This window comes from Salvelinus alpinus, chromosome 33 (assembly GCF_045679555.1).
Source record: "Salvelinus alpinus chromosome 33, SLU_Salpinus.1, whole genome shotgun sequence".
NCBI classification, from domain to species: domain Eukaryota; kingdom Metazoa; phylum Chordata; class Actinopteri; order Salmoniformes; family Salmonidae; genus Salvelinus; species Salvelinus alpinus.
The window spans coordinates 19,270,594-19,296,733 of record NC_092118.1 but is presented as its reverse complement, the minus strand read 5'-3'; the positions used below and the strand labels follow the sequence as shown (position 1 = coordinate 19,296,733).

The following is a 26,140-nucleotide window of genomic DNA, read 5'->3' as shown; positions in this document are numbered from 1 at the left end:
ACTGCTTACCAGGGGGCAGGGCTACCGACGTTAAGGCTAATCTAAAGATGGTGCTGGCTAAAGCTAAATCTGGCGAGTGTAGAGAGTATAGAGATATTGTTATCCACGTCGGCACCAACGATGTTAGGATGAAACAGTCAGAGGTCACCAAGTGCAACATAGCTTCAGCGTGTAAATCAGCTAGAAAGATGTGTCGGCATCGAGTAATTGTCTCTGGCCCCCTCCCAGTTAGGGGGAGTGACGAGCTCTACAGCAGAGTCTCAGCACTCAATCGCTGGTTGAAAACTGTTTTCTGCCCCTCCCAAAAGATAGAATTTGTAGATAATTGGCCCTCTTTCTGGGACTCACCCACAAACAGGACCAAGCCTGACCTGCTGAGGAGTGACGGACTCCATCCTAGCTGGAGGGGTGCTCTCATCTTATCTACCAACATAGATAGGGCTCTAACTCCTCTAGCCCCACAATGAAATAGGGTGCAGGCCAGGCAGCAGGCTGTTAGCCAACCTGCCAGCTTAGTGGAGTCTGCCAATAGCACAGTCAGTGTAGTCAGCTCAGCCATACCCATTGAGACTGTGTCTGTGCCTCGACCTAGGTTGGGCAAAACTAAACATGGCGGTGTTCGCCTTAGCAATCTTATTAGGATAAAGACCTCCTCCATTCCTGCCATTATTGAAAGAGATCGTGATACCTCACATCTCAAAATAGGGTTACTTAATGTTAGATCCCTCACTTCAAAGGCAGTCATAGTCAATGAACTAATCACTGATCATAATCTTGATGTGATTGGCCTGACTGAAACATGGCTTAAGCCTGATGAATTTACTGTGTTAAATGAGGCCTCACCTCCTGGTTACACTAGTGACCATATCCCCCGTGCATCCCGCAAAGGCGGAGGTGTTGCTAACATTTACGATAGCAAATTTCAATTTACAAAAAAAAAAATGGCGTTTTCGTCTTTTGAGCTTCTAGTCATGAAATCTATGCAGCCTACTCAATCACTTTTTATAGCTACTGTTTACAGGCCTCCTGGGCCATATACAGCGTTCCTCTCTGAGTTTCCTGAATTCCTATCAGACCTTGTAGTCATAGCAGATCATATTCTAATTTTTGGTGATTTTAATATTCACATGGAGAAGTCCACAGACCCACTCCAAAAGTCTTTCGGAGCCATTATCGACTCAGTGGGTTTTGTCCAACATGTCTCTGGACCTACTCACTGCCACAGTCATACTCTGGACCTAGTTTTGTCCCATGGAATAAATGTTGTAGATCTTAATGTTTTTCCACATAATCCTGGACTATCGGACCACCATTTTATTACGTTTGCAATCGCAACAAATAATCTGCTCAGACCCCAACCAAGGAGCATCAAAAGTCGTGCTATAAATTCTCAGACAACACAAAAATTCCTTGATGCCCTTCCAGACTCCTTCTGCCTACCCAAGGACGTCAGAGGACAAAAATCAGTTAACCACCTAACTGAGGAACTCAATTTAACCTTGCGCAATACCCTAGATGCAGTTGCACCCCTAAAAACGAAAAACATTTGTCATAAGAAACTAGCTCCCTGGTATACAGAAAATACCCGAGCTTTGAAGCAAGCTTCCAGGAAATTGGAACGGAAATGGCGCCACACCAAACTGGAAGTCTTCCGACTAGCTTGGAAAGACAGTACCGTGCAGTACCGAAGAGCCCTCACTGCTGCTCGATCATCCTACTTTTCCAACTTAATCGAGGAAAATAAGAACAATCCAAAATTTCTTTTTGATACTGTTGCGAAACTAACTAAAAAGCAGCATTCCCCAAGAGAGGATGGCTTTCACTTCAGCAGTAATAAATTCATGAACTTCTTTGAGGAAAAGATCATGACCATTAGAAAGCAAATTACGGACTCCTCTTTGAATCTGCGTATTCCTCCAGGGCTTAGCTGTCCTGGATCTGCACAGCTCTGCGAGGGCCTGGGATCGGGAGAGACACTTAAGTGTTTTAGTACTATATCTCTTGACACAATGATGAAAATAATCATGGCCTCAACCTTCAAGCTGCATACTGGATCCTATTCCTACTAAACTGCTGAAGGAGCTGCTTCCTGTGCTTGGCCCTCCTATGTTGAACATAATAAACAGCTCTCTATCCACCGGATGTGTACCAAACTCACTAAAAGTGGCAGTGATAAAGCCTCTCTTGAAAAAGCCAAACCTTGACCCGGAAAATATAAAAAACTATCGGCCTATATCGAATCTTCCATTCCTCTCAAAGATTTTAGAAAAAGCTGTTGCGCAGCAACTCACTGCCTTTCTGAAGACAAATAATGTATACGAAATGCTTCAGTCTGGTTTTAGACCCCATCATAGCACTGAGACTGCACTTGTGAAGGTGGTAAATGACCTTTTAATGGCGTCAGACCGAGGCTCTGCATCTGTCCTCGTGCTACTAGACCTTAGTGCTGCCTTTGACACCATCGATCACCACATTCTTTTGGAGAGACTGGAAACCCAAATTGGTCTACACGGACAAGTTCTGGCCTGGTTTAGATCTTACCTGTCGGAAAGATATCAGTTTGTCTCTGTGAATGGTCTGTCCTCTGACAAATCAACTGTACATTTCGGTGTTCCTCAAGGTTCCGTTTGAGGACCACTATTGTTTTCACTATATATTTTACCTCTTGGGGATGTCATTCGGAAACATTATGTTAACTTTCACTGCTATGCGGATGACACACAGCTGTACATTTCAATGAAACATGGTGAAGCCCCAAAATTGCCCTCGCTAGAAGCCTGTGTTTCAGACATAAGGAAGTGGATGGCTGAAAACTTTCTACTTTTAAACTCAGACAAAACAGAGATGCTTGTTCTAGGTCCCAAGAAACAAAGAGATCTTCTGTTAAATCTGACAATTCATCTTGATGGTTGTAAAGTCGTCTCAAATAAAACTGTGAAGGACCTCGGCGTTACTCTTGACCCTGATCTCTCTTTTGACGAACATATCAAGACTGTTTCAAGGACAGCTTTTTTCCATCTACGTAACATTGCAAAAATCAGAAATTTTCTGTCCAAAAATGATGCAGAAAAATTAATCCATGCATTTGTTACTTCTAGGTTAGACTACTGCAATGCTCTACTTTCCGGCTACCCGGATAAAGCACTAAATAAACTTCAGTTAGTGCTAAATACGGCTGCTAGAATCCTGACTAGAACCAAGAAATTTGATCATATTACTCCAGTGCTAGCTTCCCTACACTGGCTTCCTGTTAAGGCAAGGGCTGATTTCAAGGTTTTACTGTTAACCTATAAAGCGTTACATGGGCTTGCTCCTACCTATCTTTCCGAGTTGGTCCTGCCGTACATACCAATACGTACGCTACGGTCACAAGACGCAGGCCTCCTAATTGTCCCTAGAATTTCTAAGCAAACAGCGGGAGGCAGGGCTTTCTCCTATAGATCTCCATTTTTATGGAACAGTCTGCCTACCCATGTGAGAGACGCAGACTCGGTCTCAACCTTTAAGTCTTTACTGAAGACTTATCTCTTCAGTAGGTCATATGATTGAGTGTAGTCTGGCCCAGGAGTGTGAAGGTGAACGGAAAGGCTCTGGAGCAACGAACCGCCCTTGCTGTCTCTGCCAGGCCGGTTCCCCTCTCTCCACTGGGATTCTCTGCCTCTAACCCTGTTACAGGGGCTGAGTCACTGGCTTGCTGGTGCTCTTTCATGCCGTCCCTAGGAGGGGTGCGTCACTTGAGTGGGTTGAGTTACTGACGTGATCTTCCTGTCTGGGTTGGCGCCCCCCCTTGGTTTGTGCTGTGGTGGAGACCTTTGTGGGCTATACTCGGCCTTGTCTCAGGATTGTAAGTTGGTGGTTGAGGATTTCCCTCTAGTGGTGCGGGGGCTGTGCTTTGGCAAAGTGGGTGGGGTTATATCCTTCCTATTTGGCCCTGTCCGGGGGTTTCTTCGGATGGGGCCACAGTGTCTCCTGACCGCTCCTGTCTCAGCCTCCAGTATTTATGCTGCAGTAGTTTGTGTCGGGGGGCTAGGGTCAGTTGGTTACCTGGAGTACTTCTCCTGTCTTATCCAGTGTCCTGTGTGAATTTAAGTATGCTCTCTCTAATTCTCTCGTTCTCTCTTTCTCTCTGAGAACCTGAGCCCTAGGACCATACGTCAGGACTACCGGGCATGATGACACCTTGCTGTCCCCAGTCCGCCTGGCCTTGCTGCTATTCCAGTTTCAACTGTTCTGCCTGCGGTTACGGAACCCCTACCTGTCCCAGACCTGCTGTTTTCAACTCTTAATGATCGGCTATGAAAAGCCAACTGAGATTTATTCCTGATTATTATTTGACCATGCTTGTCATTTATGAACATTTTGAAAATCTTGGCTCTCTCTAATTTTCTCCTTCTCTCTTTCTTTCTCTCGGAGGACCTGAGCCCTAGGACCATACGTCGGGACTACCGGCCGTGGTGACTCCTTGCTGTCCCCAGTCCGCCTGGCCTTGCTGCTATTCCAGTTTCAACTGTTCTGCCTGCGGTTATGGAACCCCTACCTGTCCCAGACCTGCTGTTTTCAACTCTTAATGATCGGCTATGAAAAGCCAACTGAGATTTATTCCTGATTATTATTTGACCATGCTTGTCATTTATGGAAATTTTGAAAATCTTGGCTCTCTCTAATTTTCTCCTTCTCTCTTTCTTTCTCTCGGAGGACCTGAGCCCTAGGACCATACGTCGGGACTACCGTCCGTGGTGACTCCTTGCTGTCCCCAGTCCGCCTGGCCTTGCTGCTATTCCAGTTTCAGCTGTTCTGCCTGCGGTTATGGAACCGCCACCTGTCCCAGACCTGTTGTTTTTCAACTCTTGATGATCGGCTATGAAAAGCCAACTGAAAATTATTCATGATTATTATTTGACCATGCTTGTCACTTATGAACATTTTTGAACATCTTGGCATAGTTCTGTTATAATCTCCACCCGGCACAGCCAGAAGAGGACTGGCCACCCCTCATAGCCTGGTTCCTCTCTAGGTTTCTTCCTAGGTTTTGGCCTTTCTAGGGAGTTTTTCCTAGCCACCGTGCTTCTACACCTGCATTACTAGCTGTTTGGGGTTTTAGGCTGGGTGTCTGTACAGCACTTCGAGATATTAGCTGATGTACGAAGGGCTATATAAAATAAAATTGATTGATTGATACACACAGGAAACTGTTCATTGTGAAAAACCCATCAGCGTTGCGGTTCTTGACACAAACCGGTGCGCCTGGCTCCTACTACTATACCCCATCCAAAGCCTCTTAAATATTTTGTCTTGCCCATTCACCCTCTGAATGGCACACATACACAATCCTTGTCTCAGGGCTTAAAAATCCTTCTTTAACCTGTCTCCTCCCCTTCATCTACACTGATCTGAAGTGGATTTAACAAGTGACATCATAGTTTTCACCTGGATTCACCTGGCCAGTCTTTCATGGAAGGAGCATGTTTTGTTCACTCTGTGTATATTCGTTATGTAGGCATATCTTATTTATCACACGCATACAGCATACAGATACAGAGCCTTTGATCGGAAAATCTCTCAGAGCGCGAGAGCTGTTGCTACAGCATCTCAAACAGCAAACGCATAGGCAACGGAAGACACGCTTCATCAGCGCGAGGTAGTATGCATTTTGAAATTCAAAAGTTCATTAGCTAGAGGTAGTATGCATTTTGAAAATAGATACTTAATTGTTTTTCCCATTTTGTTGCATTACAACCTGTAATTTAAATTGATTTTTATTTGGATTTCATGTAATGGACATATACAAAATAGTCCAAATTGGTGAAGTGAAATGGAAAAAAATTACTTGTTTCAAAAAATGTATAAAAGGAAAAGTGGTGGTGTATTCACCACCTTTGCTATGAAGCCCCTAAATAAGATCTGGTGCAACCAATTACCTTCAGAAGTCACATAATAAAATTGCACACATGTGGACTTTATTTAACTAAGTGTCACATGATCGGTCACGTGATCTCAGTATATTTACACCTGTTCTGAAAGGCCCCAGAGTCTGCAACACCACTAAGCAAGGGGCACCACCAAACAAGCGGCACCATGAAGACCAAGGAGCTCTCGAAACAGGTCAGGGACAAAGTTGTGGAGAAGTACAGATCAAGGTTGGGTTATAAAAAAATATCTGAAACTTTGAACATCGGAGTATCTGTCCATAGGACCACTTTAAGCTGTATTCTCCACAGAGCTGGGCTTTACGGAAGAGTGGCAAGTAAAAAGCCATTGCTTAAAGAAAATGAATAATCAAACACGTTTCGTGTTCGCCAAAAAGCATGTGGGAGACTCCCCAAACATATGGAAGAAGGTACTCTGGTCAGATGAGACTAAAATTTAGCTTTTTGGCCATCAAGGAAACGCTATGTCTGGTGCAAACCCAACACCTCTCATCACCCCGAGAATACTATTCCCACAGTGAAGCATGGCCGGCTCGGTCCTCCCCTCCTGCTCCGTGGCTCGATGACTCATTGCGAGCTCACAGAACAGGGCTCCGGGCAGCCGAGCGGAAATGGAGGAAAACTCGCCTCCCTGCGGACCTGGCATCCTTTCACTCCCTCCTCTCTACATTCTCCTCTTCTGTCTCTGCTGCTAAAGCCAATTTCTACCACTCTAAATTCCAAGCATCTGCCTCTAACCCTAGGAAGCTCTTTGCCACCTTCTCCTCCCTCCTGAATCCTCCTCCCTCTCTGCTGATGACTTCGTCAACCATTTTGAAAAGAAGGTCGACGACATCCGGTCCTCGTTTGCTAAGTCAAACGACACCGCTGGTTCTGCTCACACTGCCCTACCCTGTGCTTTGACCTCTTTCTCCCCTCTCTCTCCAGATGAAATCTCGCGTCTTGTGACGGCCGGCCGCCCAACAACCTGCCCGCTTGACCCTATCCCCTCCTCTCTTCTCCAGACCATTTCCGGAGACCTTCTCCCTTACCTCACCTCGCTCATCAACTCATCCTTGACCGCTGGCTACGTCCCTTCCGTCTTCAAGAGAGCGAGAGTTGCACCCCTTCTGAAAAAACCTACACTCGATCCCTCCGATGTCAACAACTACAGACCAGTATCCCTTCTTTCTTTTCTCTCCAAAACTCTTGAACGTGCCGTCCTTGGCCAGCTCTCCTGCTATCTCTCTCAGAATGACCTTCTTGATCCAAATCAGTCAGGTTTCAAGACTGCTCTTCTCTGTGTCACGGAGGCGCTCCGCACTGCTAAAGCTAACTCTCTCTCCTCTGCTCTCATCCTTCTAGACTTATCGGCTGCCTTTGATACAGTGAACCATCAGATCCTCCTCTCCACCCTCTCCGAGCTGGGCATCTCCGGCGCGGCCCACGCTTGGATTGCGTCCTACCTGACAGGTCGCTCCTACCAGGTGGCGTGGCGAGAATCTGTCTCCGCACCACGTGCTCTCACCACTGGTGTCCCCCAGGGCTCTGTTCTAGGCCCTCTCCTATTCTCGCTATACACCAAGTCACTTGGCTCTGTCATATCCTCACATGGTCTCTCCTATCATTGCTATGCAGACGACACACAATTAATCTTCTCCTTTCCCCCCTCTGATAACCAGGTGGTGAATCGCATCTCTGCATGTCTGGCAGACATATCAGTGTGGATGACGGATCACCACCTCAAGCTGAACCTCGGCAAGACGGAGCTGCTCTTCCTCCCGGGGAAGGACTGCCCGTTCCATGATCTCGCCATCACGGTTGACAACTCCATTGTGTCCTCCTCCCAGAGTGCTAAGAACCTTGGCGTGATCCTGGACAACACCCTGTCGTTCTCAACTAACATCAAGGCGGTGACCCGTTCCTGTAGGTTCATGCTCTACAACATTCGCAGAGTACGACCCTGCCTCACGCAGGAAGCGGCGCAGGTCCTAATCCAGGCACTTGTCATCTCCCGTCTGGATTACTGCAACTCGCTGTTGGCTGGGCTCCCTGCCTGTGCCATTAAACCCCTACAACTCATCCAGAACGCCGCAGCCCGTCTGGTGTTCAACTTTCCCAAGTTCTCTCACGTCACCCCGCTCCTCCGCTCTCTCCACTGGCTTCCAGTTGAAGCTCGCATCCGCTACAAGACCATGGTGCTTGCCTACGGAGCTGTGAGGGGAACGGCACCTCCGTACCTTCAGGCTCTGATCAGGCCCTACACCCAAACAAGGGCACTGCGTTCATCCACCTCTGGCCTGCTCGCCTCCCTACCTCTGAGGAAGTACAGTTCCCGCTCAGCCCAGTCAAAACTGTTCGCTGCTCTGGCACCCCAATGGTGGAACAAACTCCCTCACGACGCCAGGTCAGCGGAGTCAATATTCACCTTCCGGAGACACCTGAAACCCCACCTCTTTAAGGAATACCTAGGATAGGATAAAGTAATCCTTCTAACCCCCCCCCCCCCTTAAAAGAGTTAGATGCACTATTGTAAAGTGGTTGTTCCACTGGATATCATAAGGTGAATGCACCAATTTGTAAGTCGCTCTGGATAAGAGCGTCTGCTAAATGACTTAAATGTAATGTAAATGCATGGTGGTGGCAGCATCATGCAGGGGGGATGTTTTTAATCGGCAGTGACTGGGAAACTGGTCAGAATTGAAGTAATGATGAATTGTGCTAAATACAGGAAATTCTAGAGGGAAACCTGTTTCAGGCTTCCAGAGATTTGAGACTGGGACAGAGGTTCACCTTCCAGCAGGACAATGACCCTAAGCATACTGCTAAAGCAACACTCGAGTGGTTTAAGGGGAAACATTTAAATGTCTTGGAATGGCCTAGTCAAAGCCCAGACCTTAATCCAATTGAGAATCTGTGGTATGACTTAAAGATTGCTGTACACCAGCGGAACCCAGGAGCTGGAGCAGTTTTTCCTTGAAGAATGGGCAAAAATCACAGTGGCTAGATGTGCCAAGCTTATAGAGACATGCCCCAAGAGTCTTGGAGCTGCAAAAGGTGGATCTACAAAGTATTGACTTTGGGGGGGGGGTGAATAGTTATTTTTCACTGAGGTTTTCTGTTTTGTGGTCTTATTTCTTTTTTGTTTCACAATAAAAAATATTTTGCATCTTCAAAGTGGTAGGCATGTTGTGTAAATCAAATGATACAAACCCCCCAAAATCTATTTTAATTCCAGGTTGTAAGGCAACAAAATAGCAAAAATGCCATGGGGGGTGAATACTTTTGCAAGCCATTGTATGAGGCAAGTTTTAATTTGCTTCAAAGTAGCCTATCCAAAATCAGACCATATCCGTGAAGGCAATCATTTGATATAAACTTTCTTTCATTTTCCGGTAGCCAAAGGCACAATCCTAGTCATATTAGCAAACCATGCAGGTTGTTGCATATTAGATCTCCCCTCTTTCTAAATTTCCGCAATCACGTGCCCTTTTGACAAGTGTTTTCCCGCTAATTGGGTTATGGAACAAACATTCGCACGTTGCTTACTGCCTTGTGCGCATTGCTGCGCAAATAATAGTTTATCAACATTTTAAGCTAAATGTTCTAATCTGTTGCATAAGACTCATTGCTTTGTAACGTTTGTTTTATGTAGCCTAGGCATACTGGTTGTATGAATTTGGGATCTATCGTTCCGCAATTGTCCCAGAGTTTTTGGAATAGGCTATTTCTTTCTCGACAAGCTGACCAATAGAATAGGTCAATGTTCTACTATGGGGGATAGTAGATTGACATAGGCTAGTGATTTTGCTGTTCTTTACTTGTCTTGTTAGCTGAGGAAAAGTAAATGTGGACAGTTATTCTAACCTCTTTAAAGTGCACATCAGAATTTGGTAAGAAGGACTGCACGTTATTGCGTCCTTGACTTGCATGTTCTGTTTTTTTGAATTACCATAAGTGATTTCTGTCACTCTGAGCACTTTGGGTGGACGCCCTAATAGGTTATGCACCCAATGCGTATGGGTCCGGTAAATTAAAATGCTGCCGGTCAAATGTCCGGCGCCACATTTTCCTGACGGAAACCCTGCTACACACACACATACACAGATGGATATGTGTGCTACATAATAAATTCCCACCTATTTACTCTGTTTACTTGTCTGTCTTCCCTACCTCAGATCTCTCTGTCGTGCCATCCACCTCTGACAGCATTCACCCTCAGACTGTCAGCTCCTCCTCTTCATCCTCCTCTCATCATACCTCTACCTCAGAGCCCCACGATGCTCCGGGCCCCTCCACCAGCTGCCCTGGTCAAGCCCCAGACAGCACGCTGGCACAGGGGCCAAGGGGTACCGCAGGCACGGAGGGTAAGACAGACCATAGACTCTCCAGAAAGCCATGATGTCAACCTTGTGTGCCTTTTATAAGTTTAGTAATCTTCCCTGTGGGTCATCTATGAATAATGATTGAAGCTTAAAGGTGTTTTCCATCTCTCTATCAGATGAGAGCAGACGAGGCTCATCCGGCGTGGCAGGAGAGAGTGGGGGTGCGGCCATGCCCAGGTTACCCTCCTGCTGCCCGCAGCACTCCCCCTGCGGAGGGCCCTCCCCTGGTCACATGACCCTGGGCCATTCCAGCTGCCTGCAGGCCCAGCCCTCCCAGCAGCCGGGCTCCCAGCAGCACAGCCACGCCCACCACTTCCACCACCACCATCACCACATGCCTCAGCACCCACCTCCACCCACTCTGCCCTTTCCTGAGCCCAGCTGCCCCCTAGAGAGGCCCACTGCCCTGCCTGCACCATGCAGAGGGGGAGGGATCAGCAGCAGCAGCTCCACCCAATACCACGACCAGGTAGGCCTGAGCATCAACACCCTGTTATGTTTTTTTACATTGTAGCATTGTTGGAGGTTTGGCTGTTATTTCTGCTTCCTGTTTTGGCTTCCCCAACTTTAATATATCGACCAGAGAATTTATGCATTTCTTATAGCAGTAACATTTTATAAATATAGTCCATATTAAAAATTTGATTTCTTAAATCTTGAAAGTATTTTATCATTTTCTTTTTTGCCCCAAATCTATAAAAGTAGGCAAAATGAATAGAATTTGAGGAGATAAAAGGCTGCCTTTTCCTCCCACAATAGCTGGAGATAAATTAGAAATAATTTATAGTTTTAGTAAACTATGTAAGCCATGTTCTCCCTGGCAGATGGCACCATCGCATTCAAATGTATCTTTGACCAAGTCTTTGTGTATCTAAACAAAAGGCTCCGTCAATATCTGCACTAGCCAATGAATCAGATTCAAGGTGATTTAAAAAGGATTAAGAAGGAAAAAATGGAATAGGAACTGAAACAGACAAATAACTGGTATCTTAACAAAAATGTTACAAAGGATCTAGCTGGCAGCCTCCCTTGAAGCCAGATTCACTGCTGAATAGTTAAAATTCTGCTAATTGTTAGGAGCTGCTGAATTGTATTATTTACCATCAAAGTGGAGCAGTGTGTGGTTAAAGTGTAATGAGTTGGGTTGGGGTTGAGAGGGCTGTGTCTGCAGGTCAGGTTAGGGGCTCCCTCCATAGACCTCCGTCTCTCTGTCTTGATACTCTCTGATTCCTACATAATTCATGCAGGGCTGGGGCAAGTATTCAAAACTGGGCCGTCAGGTCTCTACCATGAAAAGGAGGAAGTAGTTGCATGGGTAAAGCAAAATGCTGTGCCCTTTGATGGGCTTGGCCTACATGTAGGTACCGCCCTCAGCTACAGCTCAGAGAAAGGAGACATACTGCCTGAATAAGGTGAATAAGTCATGTTTTATGCATCAGTCTAAATATGATTATTTATTTGAATAATTCAACGAGGGATGGCTGCTACTATGATTTGAAACTCCATCACTTAGATTTCATTTTCTCAGCCGGTTTACTGCAGTCTAGTCTGTAAAGCCTGTTGTCTTGTACTTGTATCTTGTGCTTTGTGCTGGCTGGACCATGAAGCCCTGTGGTTTTAGTTTAGTGTTTTGCTGGTTAGTTATATATTTTGTCACTACAGAGATCAAAGTCAGACAGTAGCACCATAACATCATATTCTGGTTCTACTCTCTCCATACCTCCCTTCCCTGTATCTCTCTCCCCTATTCTTTCCTTTTCATTCCCTTCCTCTCCTCTCCAACCCTCCTATCTCTGTCTCTCCCCTCCCAAGCAGACTCTGCCGGTCGACCTGAGCAACAGTGGCTTGCGGAGCGGCGGGGGCAGCGGGGCCGGTAGTTTCCATGGCACCTCAGCCTTTGACCCGTGCTGCCCAGGCTCCACGTCGCGGCCCACTGCCTACAACTCCCAGAATGCAACGGGGCCAGGGCCCAGCCAGCCCAGCGCAGTGGTGGACTCCTTCAGCTCAGCCATGGTGGCCCAGCCTCAGCCACAGCCACAGCTATCCACCTGCAGGCACTTCATGCACCCCTCCTGTGAGTAGAACTACATCTGCACCAAAAGGGAAATGGCCTTTTATTTTGGGAGGTGATATAATTTTGTGGTTTCTTTTGTTTAAATGTTGATTTGATAGGAAAATTAAATGCTGCAGTAGTAACTATAGTGTATTATTCCCATGCAGAACCTGCATACTACTGTACTAAACACGTGAGCCTTTAGGATATATACATACAGTAACTATTACCACCAGACATTGAAAGATTATGCCGACAACAGCACTCTTGAAACCCAGTGCTAATAGTAATTAAGAGAAACACCTGATGTTTAATGTGCTAAGTGCTGCGGGTGTGCTACCAAACAGGCCCTGTTAATTGCTGTTTCTCCTCAGAATAGCTCTGTGTGGAATGAGAAGGAGTGTGGTGGGGCTCCCTGGTGCAGCCATATTTAGAGGGATAATAGGAACTGTTTGGCGCACCTGTCTAGTGCCTACACTCTGTCATGTCAGACAGTCATTCCTGATCCATCCCCCTTCTCTCTGCAGTAGGGAGGGAGACAGACAGACAGAGGCTGGGTCTGTCCGGGGTCTCAGGTGGGAGACCTGCTCAGCACAGGGAACTGCCAGGCAGCATGTTTCAGTGAGGAGAGTCATAACTGATGATGATCAGGTGTCATCATTAGGAATGGGACTTAAAGGCGATCTGGTAACGTGTTACTAACTACTTCTCAACTTTCTCCCACCATTCTCACTCTGTCTCTCTGACACCCAGACGCCCCCCTGGCACGCTCCCTGCACCACCAGCCCTCTAACACCTGCCCCCATTCCCATGGTAACCCTCCTCCCCCTCCTCAGCCCACTCCACAGGGTGACTACGTCATCCCCCACCCCATCCATCCCTTCCACACGCCCCTGCCTTCCCACCCCCCTGGCCACGCCGTGCCCCCACCCCCCCCTGCCCCTCTGCCTGCCCACCACCTCACAGGCTCCAGTGCCCCCCAACACCTGCCCACAGAGCACCAGGCCCTGCAGCACCACATGCCCGCGCTGGGGACCTCTGTGCAGAGGCTGCACCAGCACGAGATGCTGCAGAGGATGGAGGTGCAGAGACGCAGGATGATGCAACACCCCACGTGAGTGTAGCCTCTGTCCAACCCGTCTGATGGCAGCAACACAACTGCTAGCACAGACAGTAGCTTCCAATTGTCTGATTACAGGGACAATATTATGGTGTTTTCCATCTCATGTTTCTGATACACCTCTCTTTCTTCTCCTTTCTCCAGACGAGCACATGAGCGCCCCCCTCCACACCCCCACAGAATGCACCCCAACTACGGCCATGGCCACCACATCCACGTGCCCCAGACCATGTCGTCCCACCCACGACAATCTGAGCAGAGGACTGCATGGTTAGTACCATTTAGAGCAGTGGAGGGCCAGTGCCTTGCGTGTAGGGCCAAGAGTATTTATTATTATTTTTTACCGACGTATATGTGGCCTGCTGTGTGCAAAGGATATAGTCAGTCATGTATGCCCTCATCTTCACTGTTAAAATGGCACCTGTGATGTCAATGTCTATGAGTTGATAAGGACTGTTGTTGGTCTGGTTCTCTTCTGTAGGGAGCTGGGTATCGAGGCTGGAGTGACCGTGGCGCCATATCCTTCAGGACACCTACACCCTCACCTGCCCCACTACCACCCTCCCCCAAGACTGCACCACTTCCCCATCCCCTTCATGGTGGGTGCACGACTGGCACCCTCACTCTAAGCACACGTGCCTACATTATAATAATTTCGAAGTATGGCTTGGATTAATGATGCTAGTCCTCTATTTATAACATCTGTTTTTTCAAGGATGGTTTGTTGGGCCACATGAATAATGCATTGGCAATTAATGGTGGCCCGTAAGGCATTTCAAGTGCATATTCAACATAACCAGCAGCCTGAAATCAATGGATGCCCCTTTGAAAAGATGTTAAAAGTTAATGTACAATGTCAGAAGATATGAAATTGTGAGACTTCTGTGGTTATCAAAAATGCCGTTTTCGGCAATGCTAACCAGACTTTATTCCCAAGTCAAGCAGTGTCAGCAGACTTAGTTAATAATGCTATATATCCCTATATGTGCTTCATGAACTGTAGCCTACAGAAACAAATGACTGTACTCCACTGAAGTGAACATATTTCCATGGAATTGTTTTGCCTCCCTCACAGCACACTGGCATGTCTGAAGTAACCTACCCGCACATTCGCTATATCTCATCCAGAATGACTGGATTTGGACGAACTTATGAGGTAACACTCGATTAGTAAAGATATAGTAACTAGGGCCTGGAGTTTTTCCTGCACACGTCAGGTGGTGAGGAAACTCTCCTGGCCCTGGTAATTAGTTATGAAGGAGCTGAGAGCGTGTTATGGCTGTGGCTTATGAGCTGTGTGGAACTGAGTTGGCTCAGTCTCACGTTGGGTTGTTTTCCTGCCCTTTTCCTCAGGATCTGCTGCATTTAGAGGAGAGATTGGGGACTGTGAACCGAGGGGCCTCTCAGGGAACCATAGAGAGGTGCACTTACCCACACAAGTACAAAAAGGTGAGAGCACTCCTATAAAACTGTGTGTGTGTTTCAGAACATATCCTGTTTAATGTAGTTTGCTGTGATGCATTTTGTGCATGTCTGCACAAGATTTTATTCTGGGACAGAGTGCACACTCGGTGGTTATTTTGTGCTCCTCAGATGCTGTAGAAACTAGAAAGTGTCCCTTTCAACCAAAGTTGCAGCCTTTAGAAAACATTGTAGGGAAAGATTCCATCTAGGTTTCCAAATGTATTTAAATAAGTAACCTAATAACCTGCTGCCCAATACAGAAGGTGTTGGAGACTGAGCGAGACATTGACGAACAGTTAACCCCTGAAGCATGGGCAACTATTGGGAAAAATATGCACGCAACCTCCGACTCGGTGAGAAAAAAATGAACAAATTCAATTTGGAAACATGTCTCTGCTCATTTATAGTTGTTAATGGTAGTAGGTTTGGGGGCAAGGGGATTCGGCAGTAGAAACATTTGATAGATTTTTTTGTTTTATATTTATTTATTTATTAAAAAAAAAAAAATCCATATTACCTTGATCCATAGGGATGACATGACATGTTTTGTAGCCAGGACAAAATGACCATTCTCTGTGTCCTCATAGGGATATGTGTTCACCCTCATAATGCTTGTACTGTATACAGTAAGCCCTCTATCAGTCATAAAGGATAGTTTATTCACAAGTTGGATTGTAGCTGTAATGTTTACACCCTGTGAACCCTGAATACATTTATTGTGTTTGACAGTAACCCTCATAGAATGGTCTCAGCCATTCCCTGTTTGTAATACGTCTTTATAATTTGAATAAAAGTTGTCTTTGTGGAAACTGTGGTGCTGTGTATCTATAATGGTGTTTTCATTAACAGAGAAAGCTGCATGGTAAGCAAGAAGAAGATGAGGGGGCGGACGAAGACACAGAGGAGAAATGCACCATCTGTCTGTCAATACTGGAGGAAGGGGAGGATGTCAGGTACAGTTATACTGTAGCATGTTTTTTAATGCGGGGCTGTTTGTGTGAGAACGACCACTCCTTTCCCACATTTTCTCTTGATATGCCGTGGAGATTTTCTCAACACCCAAAAGTATAGTAATCAGCAGAAAAGCCAATCCTTTGAGTGCCTGAAAATGACTGGTCTCAGAGGACATTTCTGGAGCTCAACATATGTGCTCATGTGATCAAGTGAGTTTAAGAGTTTCTGCCCTCTGTTGGTATAATAATGTAAGAACTGTAATGTATGAATGATAATTTTCCATCTTTCAGCAAACCAAATTAAACATTTTATTCATTGTCATTTCATTCCAACTTCACATGATTTTTTCATTATGAAGATGGAATTCAAAGTCTATGTCTAACAATATATTCTCTCTTCCACAGACGCCTACCTTGTATGCATCTCTTCCATCAACTGTGTGTAGACCAATGGCTCCTCACCAATAAGAAGTGCCCCATCTGCAGAGTGGACATCGAGGCGCAGTTGTCTGCCGTTGAGAGTTGATGCTGTTTTTCTAACAACTCTTTGTTGGAATTTTCTTTATTTGTTGTTTTGTTTGAATTTTTCTTCAGAACTGCAGTCAACCAAAGAGGGCATGAATTACCTGCGCAGATCCACTATGAGAAAATAAAAACATCAGGCTAAAAAAGCGTTGAGCCTAGAGTGCCAGCTATCACACAGTACAATACTGCTAGAATTGACATCTCCATTAAGGATTTAAAATGTTATTGTATTTATAAAGCTTTTATGTAGCTTTTGATTGTTTCCTCGTGTCATATTTTATTTTTATTTGTTTTATTTTTTGCATGGCTCCTCGCAATGCATTTCTTTGCACATATATTGTGGGCTTCTCATAGCCTAACAACTTGCAGGTGAGGATAGCTGCTCTAGTAAAGAAGCATTTCTATATACCTAATGCCTTGCTTTACTAAAGTAGAACGTTAACCTCCATTTAAAAACATTGCAGGACTCATTTTACCGATCATTGTATTGATTAATTCATGTTTAGACAATGTGGTTTGCTAGTGGAAGACGTTTTATTTCTAAGAAGGTAAATCAAGACATTCCTTAATTAGGAAAATATCATGTTAAACTGATCAGCTGCTGTATTCATGTTCACCCAGTATTTCTAGAGTGGGAATAAACTCAAACTTCACCTCACCTCCCAGAAAATGCACATGCGTGTCTTACACCTCTCCTGCACCACCTTGATTTGACTAAACACCATTCACACGTCATCTAATGTATTTTAAGGAAAAAGAAAATGAATGTCACATCTGTTCTTGACTGTTCTTTTTCAATGGAATGATTGTTGAGGTCTGCTGAGGATACAGTCTGTGTTCTGTTTGGATTTCTCCCTCAGACAGGCCCCAGATGGAAAACTGGGTTCTATAAGGGGATCTCAGGCCCACAGATGCAACCAGTTTCACATGAGCCTACAACCTGGGGATATCTGTTGTTTGGAAACTGGGAATGGCGTTGGTTTTTCCTTGCTTTTCGTTTATCCTCCGTTTCTTTTTTCAGAGGGAAATACACAGCGCTCAGCTCAGAATAATAAATAAGTAGCTGATTATTCTTACGTCCCAGATCATTGTTCTTACCCACACTTTCTCTCTCTGTCTCTCTGTCTCTGTAGCTGTGCAGCAGCAATTTCTCTCTGCTGCCATTGAAAAGATAACACTAATATTATTCTCGACTTGCTAACTTGCATATACTTGCACAGGAGAGAACAGACAGGAGTGTTGTAAAGAGAGTGCGCTGAGGCCATGTATTTCCACTCTGATTGCTGAGTTTTGGAAAAAATTAATAATTTTGAATGGAGTGTTGGAATGCAGTACTTATGGCAGGTATCCATGCATTCATAGACTTAATGGCACCGGGATGATATTCCATGGGATTTATATTAGTTTTAAAATAATATTAATAAAGTTAGAACTCTTTCCTGTGTCTGTTTATTTGTGCCTTACCGTTCACCTATGCATGTTAGTCCATATTTCACAACTGCACATTCAGAGGGATCTACTGACAAAAATATTGTTAACACTTGGTATTCACACCCCTAGACTTTTTCCAAATGTGTTAAAGCTTGAATTTAAAATGTATTACATTTAGATTTGCTTGTCATTGGCCTCCACACAATACCCCATAATGTTAAAGTGGAATGAATTAAGTTTTACATTTTTTTTTACTAATGAATTAAAAATGAAAAGCTGAAGTGTCTTGAGTCAATAAGTATTCAACTCTTTTGTTATGGAAAGCCTAAATTCCATGAGTAAAAATGTGCTTAAGTCACATAAGTTGCATGGACTCTGTGTGCAATTCTAGTGTTAATATGATTTTTGAATGACTACCTCATCTCTGTACTCCACACATACAATTATCTGTAAGGTCCCTTAGTTGAGCAGTGAATTTCAACCACAAAGACCAGGGAAGTTGACTGAGTGAAAAGAAGTCTGTACAGAATAAAAATATTCCAAAACATGCATCCTGTTTGCAACAAGGCACTAAATTAATACTGCAAAAGATGTGACAAAGTAATGAACTACTAGTCCTGAATACAAAGTGTTATGTTTGGGGAAAATCCAATACAACATTACTGAATACCACTCTCCATATTTTCAAGAATAGTGGTGGCTGCATCATGTTATGGGTATGCTTGTAATCATTAAGGACTGGGGAGTTTTTCAGGATAATAAAGAAACGGAATGGAGCTAAGCACAGGCAAAATCCTAGAGGAAAACCTGGTTCAGTCTGCTTTCCACCAGACACCGAGATTAATTCACCTTTCAGCAGGACAATAACCTAAAACACAGTTGCTTACAAAGAAGACAGTACATGTTTCTGAGTGACCGAGTCACAGTTTTGACTTAATTCTGCTTGAAAATCTATGGAAAGATTTGAAAATGGTTGTCTAGCATTGGTCAACAACCAATTTGACAGAGCTTGAAGAATTTAGAAAAAAATCATGGGCAAATATTGAACAATCCAGTTGTGCAAAACTTTTAGAGACTTACCCAGAAAGACTGTAATTGCTGCCTTAAAGGCTACCAAAGGTGATTGTAACATGTATTCATAGGGTGTGAATACTTCTGTAAATTAGATATTTATGTATTTTGTTTACAGTAAACGAGCAAAAAATTATAAAAACATGTTTTCACTAGATGGGTGAGAGAAAAACATATTTAATCTATTTGGAAATCAGGCTGTAACACAACAAAATGTTGAATAAGTCAAGCGGTATGAATACTTTCTGAAGGTACTGTGGATGTAATATAGCAGTACTAAAAATGCCTATTCAACTCACCCCCCCAAAAAATTGTTTGTGCCATGACAGTAAAAGGCATATAAACGGTTTATAATCTGTTTATAAGCCTTATGGCAAATCAAGTAAAGATTAACTGAAGTATCCATCCATGTATCCAAAGAGCCTGCAGCAAGAATAAAAAAACGTATTTTATCCATTCTATGTAGATTTTATGAATATTCCCCTTACTTATTACTACTCGTCAATCAGGGAAGACCATGTGTAGTGTTTCTTAATTAGAGTAGCCAAGATTAGCAATTTGGTCAATTCATAGAATGTTATTTTGGCCAAGTGGATTTATCAGCAATATTGAAATGTGGCCTCTGCTGAGCAATAAATCCAAGCTGCAGACACTTTTTATTTTTCCTTTATTTAACTAGGCAAGGCAGTTAAGAACAAATTCTTATTTACAATGACGGCCTAGGAACAGTGGGTTACTGCCTTGTTCAGGGGTAGAACGACAGATTTTTACCTTGTCAACTCGGGGATTCGATCTAGCAACCTTTCGGTTGCTGACCCAACGCTCTAGGATACCTGGGGCCTAAGGTTGTGTAAATGGTATGGTGTGTGTTGCAAACATTGATGCAACTATTTTCTCTCTTTTCTTCAAATGACATTTCAAATGACATTCAAATGGCATTGCTTTTTGTAATTTAAAAGGAAAGTGTCGTTTTTGGATGAGTAGTGTCAATTTCTCTTTGATTGGGTCGTCACTAGCTAGCTACCCCAGCCACAAAGTCATAAAACCCGCCTATTTCTACAATTGATCTTCTTAAAATGTAATTTGAAACATAACCTTAACCCTAACTTTAAACACACTGCTAACCGTATGCCTAAACCTAACCATTTGTATTCATGAATTTTGACTGTATAGCCAATTGTGACCTTGTAGCTGTGGTAACTAGTGGAAACCCTTTGATAGGGGTGTTCGTTCGTTCGTGGTTTAATCGGGTGGGGGTTCTTATAGATTTTTCTTTATTTTTATTCATAATACAAATCAACAACTTACATTTCTACAGCATACAAAACAGAACGCAGGTATTAACAATAAAATAATAAAACATACAAAAAATATCAGTGAAATAAAAAATAAAAAACAATTCTAGTGCAATTGTAATCACTCTGAAAAAATATCATTATAATGATTCAGGAAAATGTTATTCTCGTTGTTGTTCACAAGGGATAATGTTTTAATAAGATAGTTAAATTCAATCATAGAAATATGTAATTTTGGTATAGAATTTTTGTTTGTGTATGAAGTATTTGGCAACAAGAATAAAAAATTAACAATCATTTCAGTGGTCTTGTTATCATTGCAATGGTAACATATTATATCTTTCATGTCAAAAACATAGGCAGTGTTCATAATGGTAAATAAGTATTTTGCAAGGTTTTTCCAAAATTCTGACACAAATTTACATTCAAAGAACAAGTGAGACAGATTCTCACCTTCTTTTTCACAGAAAACGCAGATATCATCAATAGCCACAAATTTGGATATCATAGAATTACATGGATATATCTTATGTAAAATTTTGAAATGCACTTACTTAACTTTGTTTGGTATACAGTATTTGTACGGCCTTAACCATGCATTTTTCCAGACAACGTCAAGAATAAGCATGTGTTGGATTTTGTTGACATAAATTACACTTTCAAGATAAACTGGTTGAAAAGATGTTTGATCAATACTGATTCAATATGGTATTTCATTCCAAATAATGTTTTTAATAAGTTGGGAGGTCTTCAATTTTTACTGAAATGTAATTATATTCCTGAAAGATTACCTGCTAAATTGGCTAGGTTTCACCAACAAGCTTTAATGGCCTGGAAAATATGTTTCCTGCACAATTTTTCCCCACATAAAGCTCTTTTGGGGAATAATTCAGACATAACTATAAGGAATAAGTCATTGTTCTACCCCAGCTGGCATGAGAGGAATATTGACTTTGTTCTTGATATTTTCGACAACAAGGGTAATATTCTCACATATGAACAACTTATAACATTGAAAGAGTTTCCAATACCTTTCAGAGTTATTTCTGTGATCAAAGCCGTTCCCAGTGGTCTAACTACACTAATGAAAACTCAGCTTAGTTTTGGGAATGATCACAACGTTTATCCAGAACTCAGATTGGAAGGTGTGGGCTTACTTGAGAGATCTTGTTGTAATAAATATATAAGACAAATTCTTCATTCCCGAAACCAATTTACACCGAGAGGAAAGTTTTTCTGGTTCTTATCATAGATATCCGTTCTGATTGTGACTGTGTGACGTCATTCGCTAATGTGTTTTTGTGTGCATGTTACTCACAGCTAACGTTACTGGCGATATATAGTTATCTTTTAGTTAGCTAGCCAATTTGCTATCTAGTAGGTAACGTTAAGCAACTAGGAAATAAACCCTGGCAAACGAGCGTATGCCTTGCCTAAAATAAAGTTACTTAATCGGCCAAAACATTTAGCTAGGTAAACTAAGGTTACCTAGTGTAATTGCGCATGGCTAAATAATTTGTCGTTAGTTAGCCTTCGCTTGCTAGCTAACATGACAAAAACTGCCGACTTCTTTTAATTAAATATGTTTTGTGTTCACTTTTTTTTGGGGGGGGGGTTAAGGAACGCAGACAACCAAACACTAATGTGAAAAGCAAACGTAACTGGAGCAAGAAGGGCTGTGTTTGGAGAGCTGTCCAACTTTCCCAATGCCAGCAAAGCGGTGCCGTTCAAGGTATGTTGTCTTACCCGGCGTTGTTTGGTCCATTGTCTGTGATTTCACTAGTTACTCTTTTGCACACTAGTATTTCTACTTGCACATCGATCACTCCAGTGTTAATTTGCTGAATTCTAATTACTTCGCTACTATGGCCTGTTTATTGCCTTACCTCCTTACGCTATTTGCACACAGTATATAGACTTTATCTATTGTGGTGTTAAATGTACGTTTGTTTATTCCATGTGTAACTCTGTTGTTTTGTCACACTGCTTTGCTTTATCTTGGCCAGGTCTCAGTTGTAAATGAGAACTTGTTCTCAACTGGCCTACCTGGTTAAATAAAGGTAAAATAAAAAAAGGTTCTCAAACATGCTTCTCTATACTCTCTACAGAAGACTGTTCCTGCCAAGGCCTCAACCAAACAATCTATGAACCAACAAGACCAGCCAGCAGCTGTTTGGCCTAAACGTTCCCCAGTGCCTCAAGTTCCTCAGCCTGAAGTGTCTGCTAATGTGTCCATGAAAGAGGCATTGTGCCAGGTGTTCTCAGTAGCTCTGCTTGCTGTAGAAGACATTGACGAAGGGGATTCAGACCTGCCACAACTGTGCTCTGAATATATAAAGGATATCTATGGATATCTGCAGCGCCTTGAGGTAACTTTTTTATTTTTTTTCTTTTCTCTAGGCTAACATGGTGATGACTCATTAAATATTTTGTACTGGTCTCTAAGACAATCTTGAAATGTCTTTCGCAACAGACCCAGCAGTCTGTCCGGCCCAAGTACATGAATGGCTATGAGATCAATGGACGCATGCGTGCTCTCCTGATTGACTGGCTGATTCAGGTGCACTCTAGGTTCCAGCTATTGCAGGAGACTCTCTATCTGACGGTGGCCGTCCTGGATCGCTTTCTTCAGGTAAGCCTTGTAAAAAATAAAATGGTGTATCCATGTTTATATATATTTTTTAACCCGCTCTACTATCTAGGTGCAAACTATTGGCCGCAAGAAGCTCCAGCTGGTTGGTGTGACTGCCATGTTGTTGGCTTCCAAGTATGAAGAGATGTATTCCCCGGAGATTTGCGATTTTGTTTACATCACAGACAATGCATTCACCAAGGCCCATATTCGGGAGATGGAGCAGCTGATTCTGCAAAGTCTGAACTTTGAGCTTGGACGGCCTCTACCCCTACACTTCCTCAGGAGAGCCTCCAAGGCTGGCAATGTAGGCTACTCAATGACATGCATGTTTTCATACAATTTTCTTTATGGGTGTGGTTATTCAAATCACCCCATCAACATTAACTGCAATTATTTGTTAGAGGTGGAAAAGCCAACCACTGACGGGTTACCAGGAGGTTACAGTAATACCAGTCTTTTCAGGCTGATGTTGAGAAGCACACCTTAGCCAAATACCTCATGGAACTGACCCTATTTGACTATGACATGGTGCACTACCACCCTTCTGAGATTGCTGCTGCTGCCTTGTGCCTCTCCCAGCTGCTGATTGATGAGCTCAACTGGGTACGGTACTGTTTGGTGGCAATTATTGGCATGGTCCACTCAGTGTATCAGACACCAGGTTGAATTTTGTAATTCATTTCTAACTGATTTGGTGCTAGCAACAGATATGGTCGATGTTTTTACTATTGTTTCTACTCCCTGTGCAGACTCCAACACAGGAGCATTACTCTACCTATAATGAGAACCACCTCAAGCCAATCATGGAGCACATCGCCAGAAACATAGTTTCTGTCAATGAAGGGAGAACAAAGCTTCAGGTAAGTGGTCCTCTGATGGCTTGACCTTGTTGTAGTGATCTAATCTTGTGCAATTGGCTTTGGGTAAATTGATACATGTTAGCTCTTGGAAAAAAACATTGAGTAATTGTGTTCCAGGCTGTCAAGAACAAGTATGCAAGCAGCCGACTAATGAGGATCAGCCTCATCCCTCAGCTGACGTCTACCTTTGTAAATGACATGGCTGCTGCTCTGCTCCCAGAACCTAAACCCTAATGTCATGATGTGAATGTGGACTGCTGCACTTTTTATTTTTAAGAAAATCCGTTGTGAGATGGCCTTTTTGGACTGCTGCTTTTAAGTACATTTAACTTTGTACAAATAAACCTTGTTTTGAACCCTTTTAAATATAATCTAGATGTGTTTTGGTTGTTATGCTTTTAAACATGGCTGTGTAGCAATTCAGTTTTAGTTGCTGTTGAAAATGTCATTAAAAGCCACGCAGCCTGGTGGTTTCAATTTTATTCTTACGGAGTATCGACGGGTAAACGCCACCTGTAGTCAAAGTACAATAACTTGTTCCAATAACCATATGGACCTGCCATTTTTATTCATAAGACATTTAACTTTACATCAGCATAATCATGAAGTTCATTAGTCTGAACAGCTTGTTCCTACTGCAGGATTTATAGCCCAGTGTTCCTGAACACACAGCTACACCAGGATGTTGCATAGTCCCAGATCTGTTTGCATGTACAGTTTTGTCGACACGATAATTACTAGGGAAAGGAGTTTCCTAACCAGCTAGGGCAGAACAGGATAAAGAGGCTAGTTAAAGCATTTATGCAAAAAACACTAACATCTACTTTATAATGCAGATTTAGTACATGCTTGACTCTTGATATTGCACAACTCAAGCCTGAAAAAGCTTTTTTAGGGCTCTCTTCAATCCATAATGCTGAAGATGTGAATGGCAAATGCGTCATGTCGGCTCAATCGGGATTTACCTTTATTTCAACAGAGCGTCCAAGATGCTTTTATGGATTGAATCCAGACCTAAATTATTTGATGATGCATAAAAGCTGTGGAAACCAGAAAGAAAAGAGCGTGTGAAGTCAGTGGAATTTTTACTTTCACCTGAAAGAAACGCCATTCACCGTCTAATGACCCATACTGTGCACTTAAATCTACATGGAAATGAAAATATCAAAAGCAGAGAACTTTGAATAAAAATTAAATCCTGCAGTGAAACACTTAATTTAAATTGTAACAAAGTATTGACTTAATTCCTAAATGTCAAAAGATGCACATACAGGCATTTTAGATCTGTAAACAAATTATCCTCCAGTAACTAGGCCCATCTAGTTTGGCAATCTTTCAAAACATCCAAGGATTACTAGCTGTGGCAGGAGTTAAGTCTGTCCAAGTTAGTACCTGTAGCTACTGATAAAGTGCTTATAAACCAGACAATATACAGTGTGGCCCTACAGTTCTGGAAATAAGAGCGGGGAGATTCCTGAAGACATTTAAATTTGTCACACTGCATTTCCTTTTCCCGAAAGTGATTGCATCCGTTTAGTTGACTAATAAGAATTGGTTAACAAACACATTCGATCATTGTTTTTCTAGGGAAATGCATTGCCGAAGTTTATAAAATCACAGTGCAATGAACTATTAATGTCCATTTTATGCAGAAATTTGTCAACAGATTTCTATAGCCAATACCATCTGTAAATTCATCTTAGCAGCACAAATCCCCATTGAAAACTATATTGAACTAAAACAGACAGTGGCTTCTTGGAAACAACCCCGAATTCATGTTAAAACCCTTTCATTTCCAAAATGAGAAATGTAATTACAACCTGGTTCCACATATCATGCATCCAAAATATCACCATGAAACCATAGCGAAGTGAAAAAGGGAAGGGAGAATGTAGAAAGCTATATAAATACAATAAATAGTTTTGTTCAGTGCTCACAGGGATTGAGTAGCAATTTGCCCCTGGACAAAAAAGTATTGTCCTCAGATCCCCATAAAAATAGAACTTCATTGCAAGCCTGACGCTCCTCTTGTCTGTCCAGAATAACAGGAAGTTACATCCAGAAGAAGGCTACAATGCAGGAGTGGAGAAAATGTCAGTTTCTCTCTTCTCGGTCTCACAAAATCTCTGTTTTGTTTGGTAGCTCTATCTCCGGTCTGTACTTCTCTCCTGGTGATTGACAGTCAGCTGTTCTTCATGCAGCTCCTAGATCTTGCTGACGTAGTTGTTGGGGAACAGGCCTTGCTTTGCCCGTAGCCTCCCCGTCCACCAGCCAGAAGCATCTGATCAAGAAAGAAGACTTAGTTTACAGTGGGACTAAAGTGTTACATTTTTTTAAAATGTGAAAGCGTTAAATTGCAAATGTTTTGTGCACCCCGCACCAAACAAAATCCAATAATTTTCCCTTTGTGCGATGACGGTATGATTTCTGCCTCCTGTATAT

General features: G+C 43.1%; 3 protein-coding genes across 10 annotated transcripts in view; 2 read left to right on the top strand and 1 right to left on the bottom strand.

Annotated features, from left to right (window-relative positions):
* The window catches only part of LOC139563063 (E3 ubiquitin-protein ligase Arkadia-like), a 50,883-nt gene extending 33,040 nt beyond the window's left edge, over window positions 1-17,843 (top strand). For 2 of the 5 annotated variants that reach the window (XM_071381327.1, XM_071381326.1), the window contains exons 5-15: window positions 10,085-10,273; window positions 10,408-10,760; window positions 12,104-12,365; window positions 13,098-13,458; window positions 13,609-13,734; window positions 13,946-14,063; window positions 14,540-14,620; window positions 14,818-14,913; window positions 15,189-15,281; window positions 15,778-15,881; window positions 16,287-17,843. In XM_071381327.1, the coding sequence (XP_071237428.1) occupies window positions 10,085-10,273; window positions 10,408-10,760; window positions 12,104-12,365; window positions 13,098-13,458; window positions 13,609-13,734; window positions 13,946-14,063; window positions 14,540-14,620; window positions 14,818-14,913; window positions 15,189-15,281; window positions 15,778-15,881; window positions 16,287-16,407 (1,904 nt within the window). In that variant the 3' untranslated portion in view covers window positions 16,408-17,843. The remainder of the gene's footprint in view (window positions 1-10,084; window positions 10,274-10,407; window positions 10,761-12,103; window positions 12,366-13,097; window positions 13,459-13,608; window positions 13,735-13,945; window positions 14,064-14,539; window positions 14,621-14,817; window positions 14,914-15,188; window positions 15,282-15,777; window positions 15,882-16,286) is intronic. The other 3 variants (XM_071381328.1, XM_071381331.1, XM_071381329.1) reach the window with 3 other exon arrangements.
* A 3,031-nt stretch (window positions 17,844-20,874) lies between these two features.
* LOC139563064 (G2/mitotic-specific cyclin-B2-like) lies at window positions 20,875-24,064 on the top strand. Of its 2 annotated transcripts, XM_071381332.1 has the most exons (7): window positions 20,878-21,935; window positions 22,312-22,572; window positions 22,677-22,835; window positions 22,906-23,142; window positions 23,301-23,441; window positions 23,588-23,698; window positions 23,816-24,064. In XM_071381332.1, the coding sequence occupies exons 2-7, from the start codon at window positions 22,348-22,350 to the stop codon at window positions 23,930-23,932; spliced, it is 990 nt and encodes a 329-aa protein (XP_071237433.1). In that variant the 5' UTR covers window positions 20,878-21,935; window positions 22,312-22,347; the 3' UTR covers window positions 23,933-24,064. The 2 variants fall into 2 exon arrangements, with proteins under 2 accessions (XP_071237434.1, XP_071237433.1); XM_071381333.1 differs by lacking the exon at window positions 23,301-23,441 and having other exon boundaries at window positions 20,875-21,935.
* A 177-nt stretch (window positions 24,065-24,241) lies between these two features.
* Window positions 24,242-26,140, bottom strand: part of LOC139563062 (unconventional myosin-Ie-like) — a 57,321-nt gene continuing 55,422 nt past the window's right edge. For all 3 annotated transcript variants that reach the window (XM_071381325.1, XM_071381323.1, XM_071381324.1), the window contains one exon: window positions 24,242-25,979. In XM_071381325.1, the coding sequence (XP_071237426.1) occupies window positions 25,903-25,979 (77 nt within the window). In that variant the 3' untranslated portion in view covers window positions 24,242-25,902. The remainder of the gene's footprint in view (window positions 25,980-26,140) is intronic.

Coding starts and splice junctions, on each gene's coding strand:
- LOC139563064 (XM_071381332.1), top strand. CDS start 22,348: ATGAACCAACAAGACCAGCCAGCAGCTGTTTGGCCTAAACGTTCCCCA. Junction 22,573..22,676: donor GATATCTGCAGCGCCTTGAG/GTAACTTTTTTA, acceptor CTTTCGCAACAG/ACCCAGCAGTCTGTCCGGCC. Junction 23,442..23,587: donor TGATTGATGAGCTCAACTGG/GTACGGTACTGT, acceptor CTCCCTGTGCAG/ACTCCAACACAGGAGCATTA.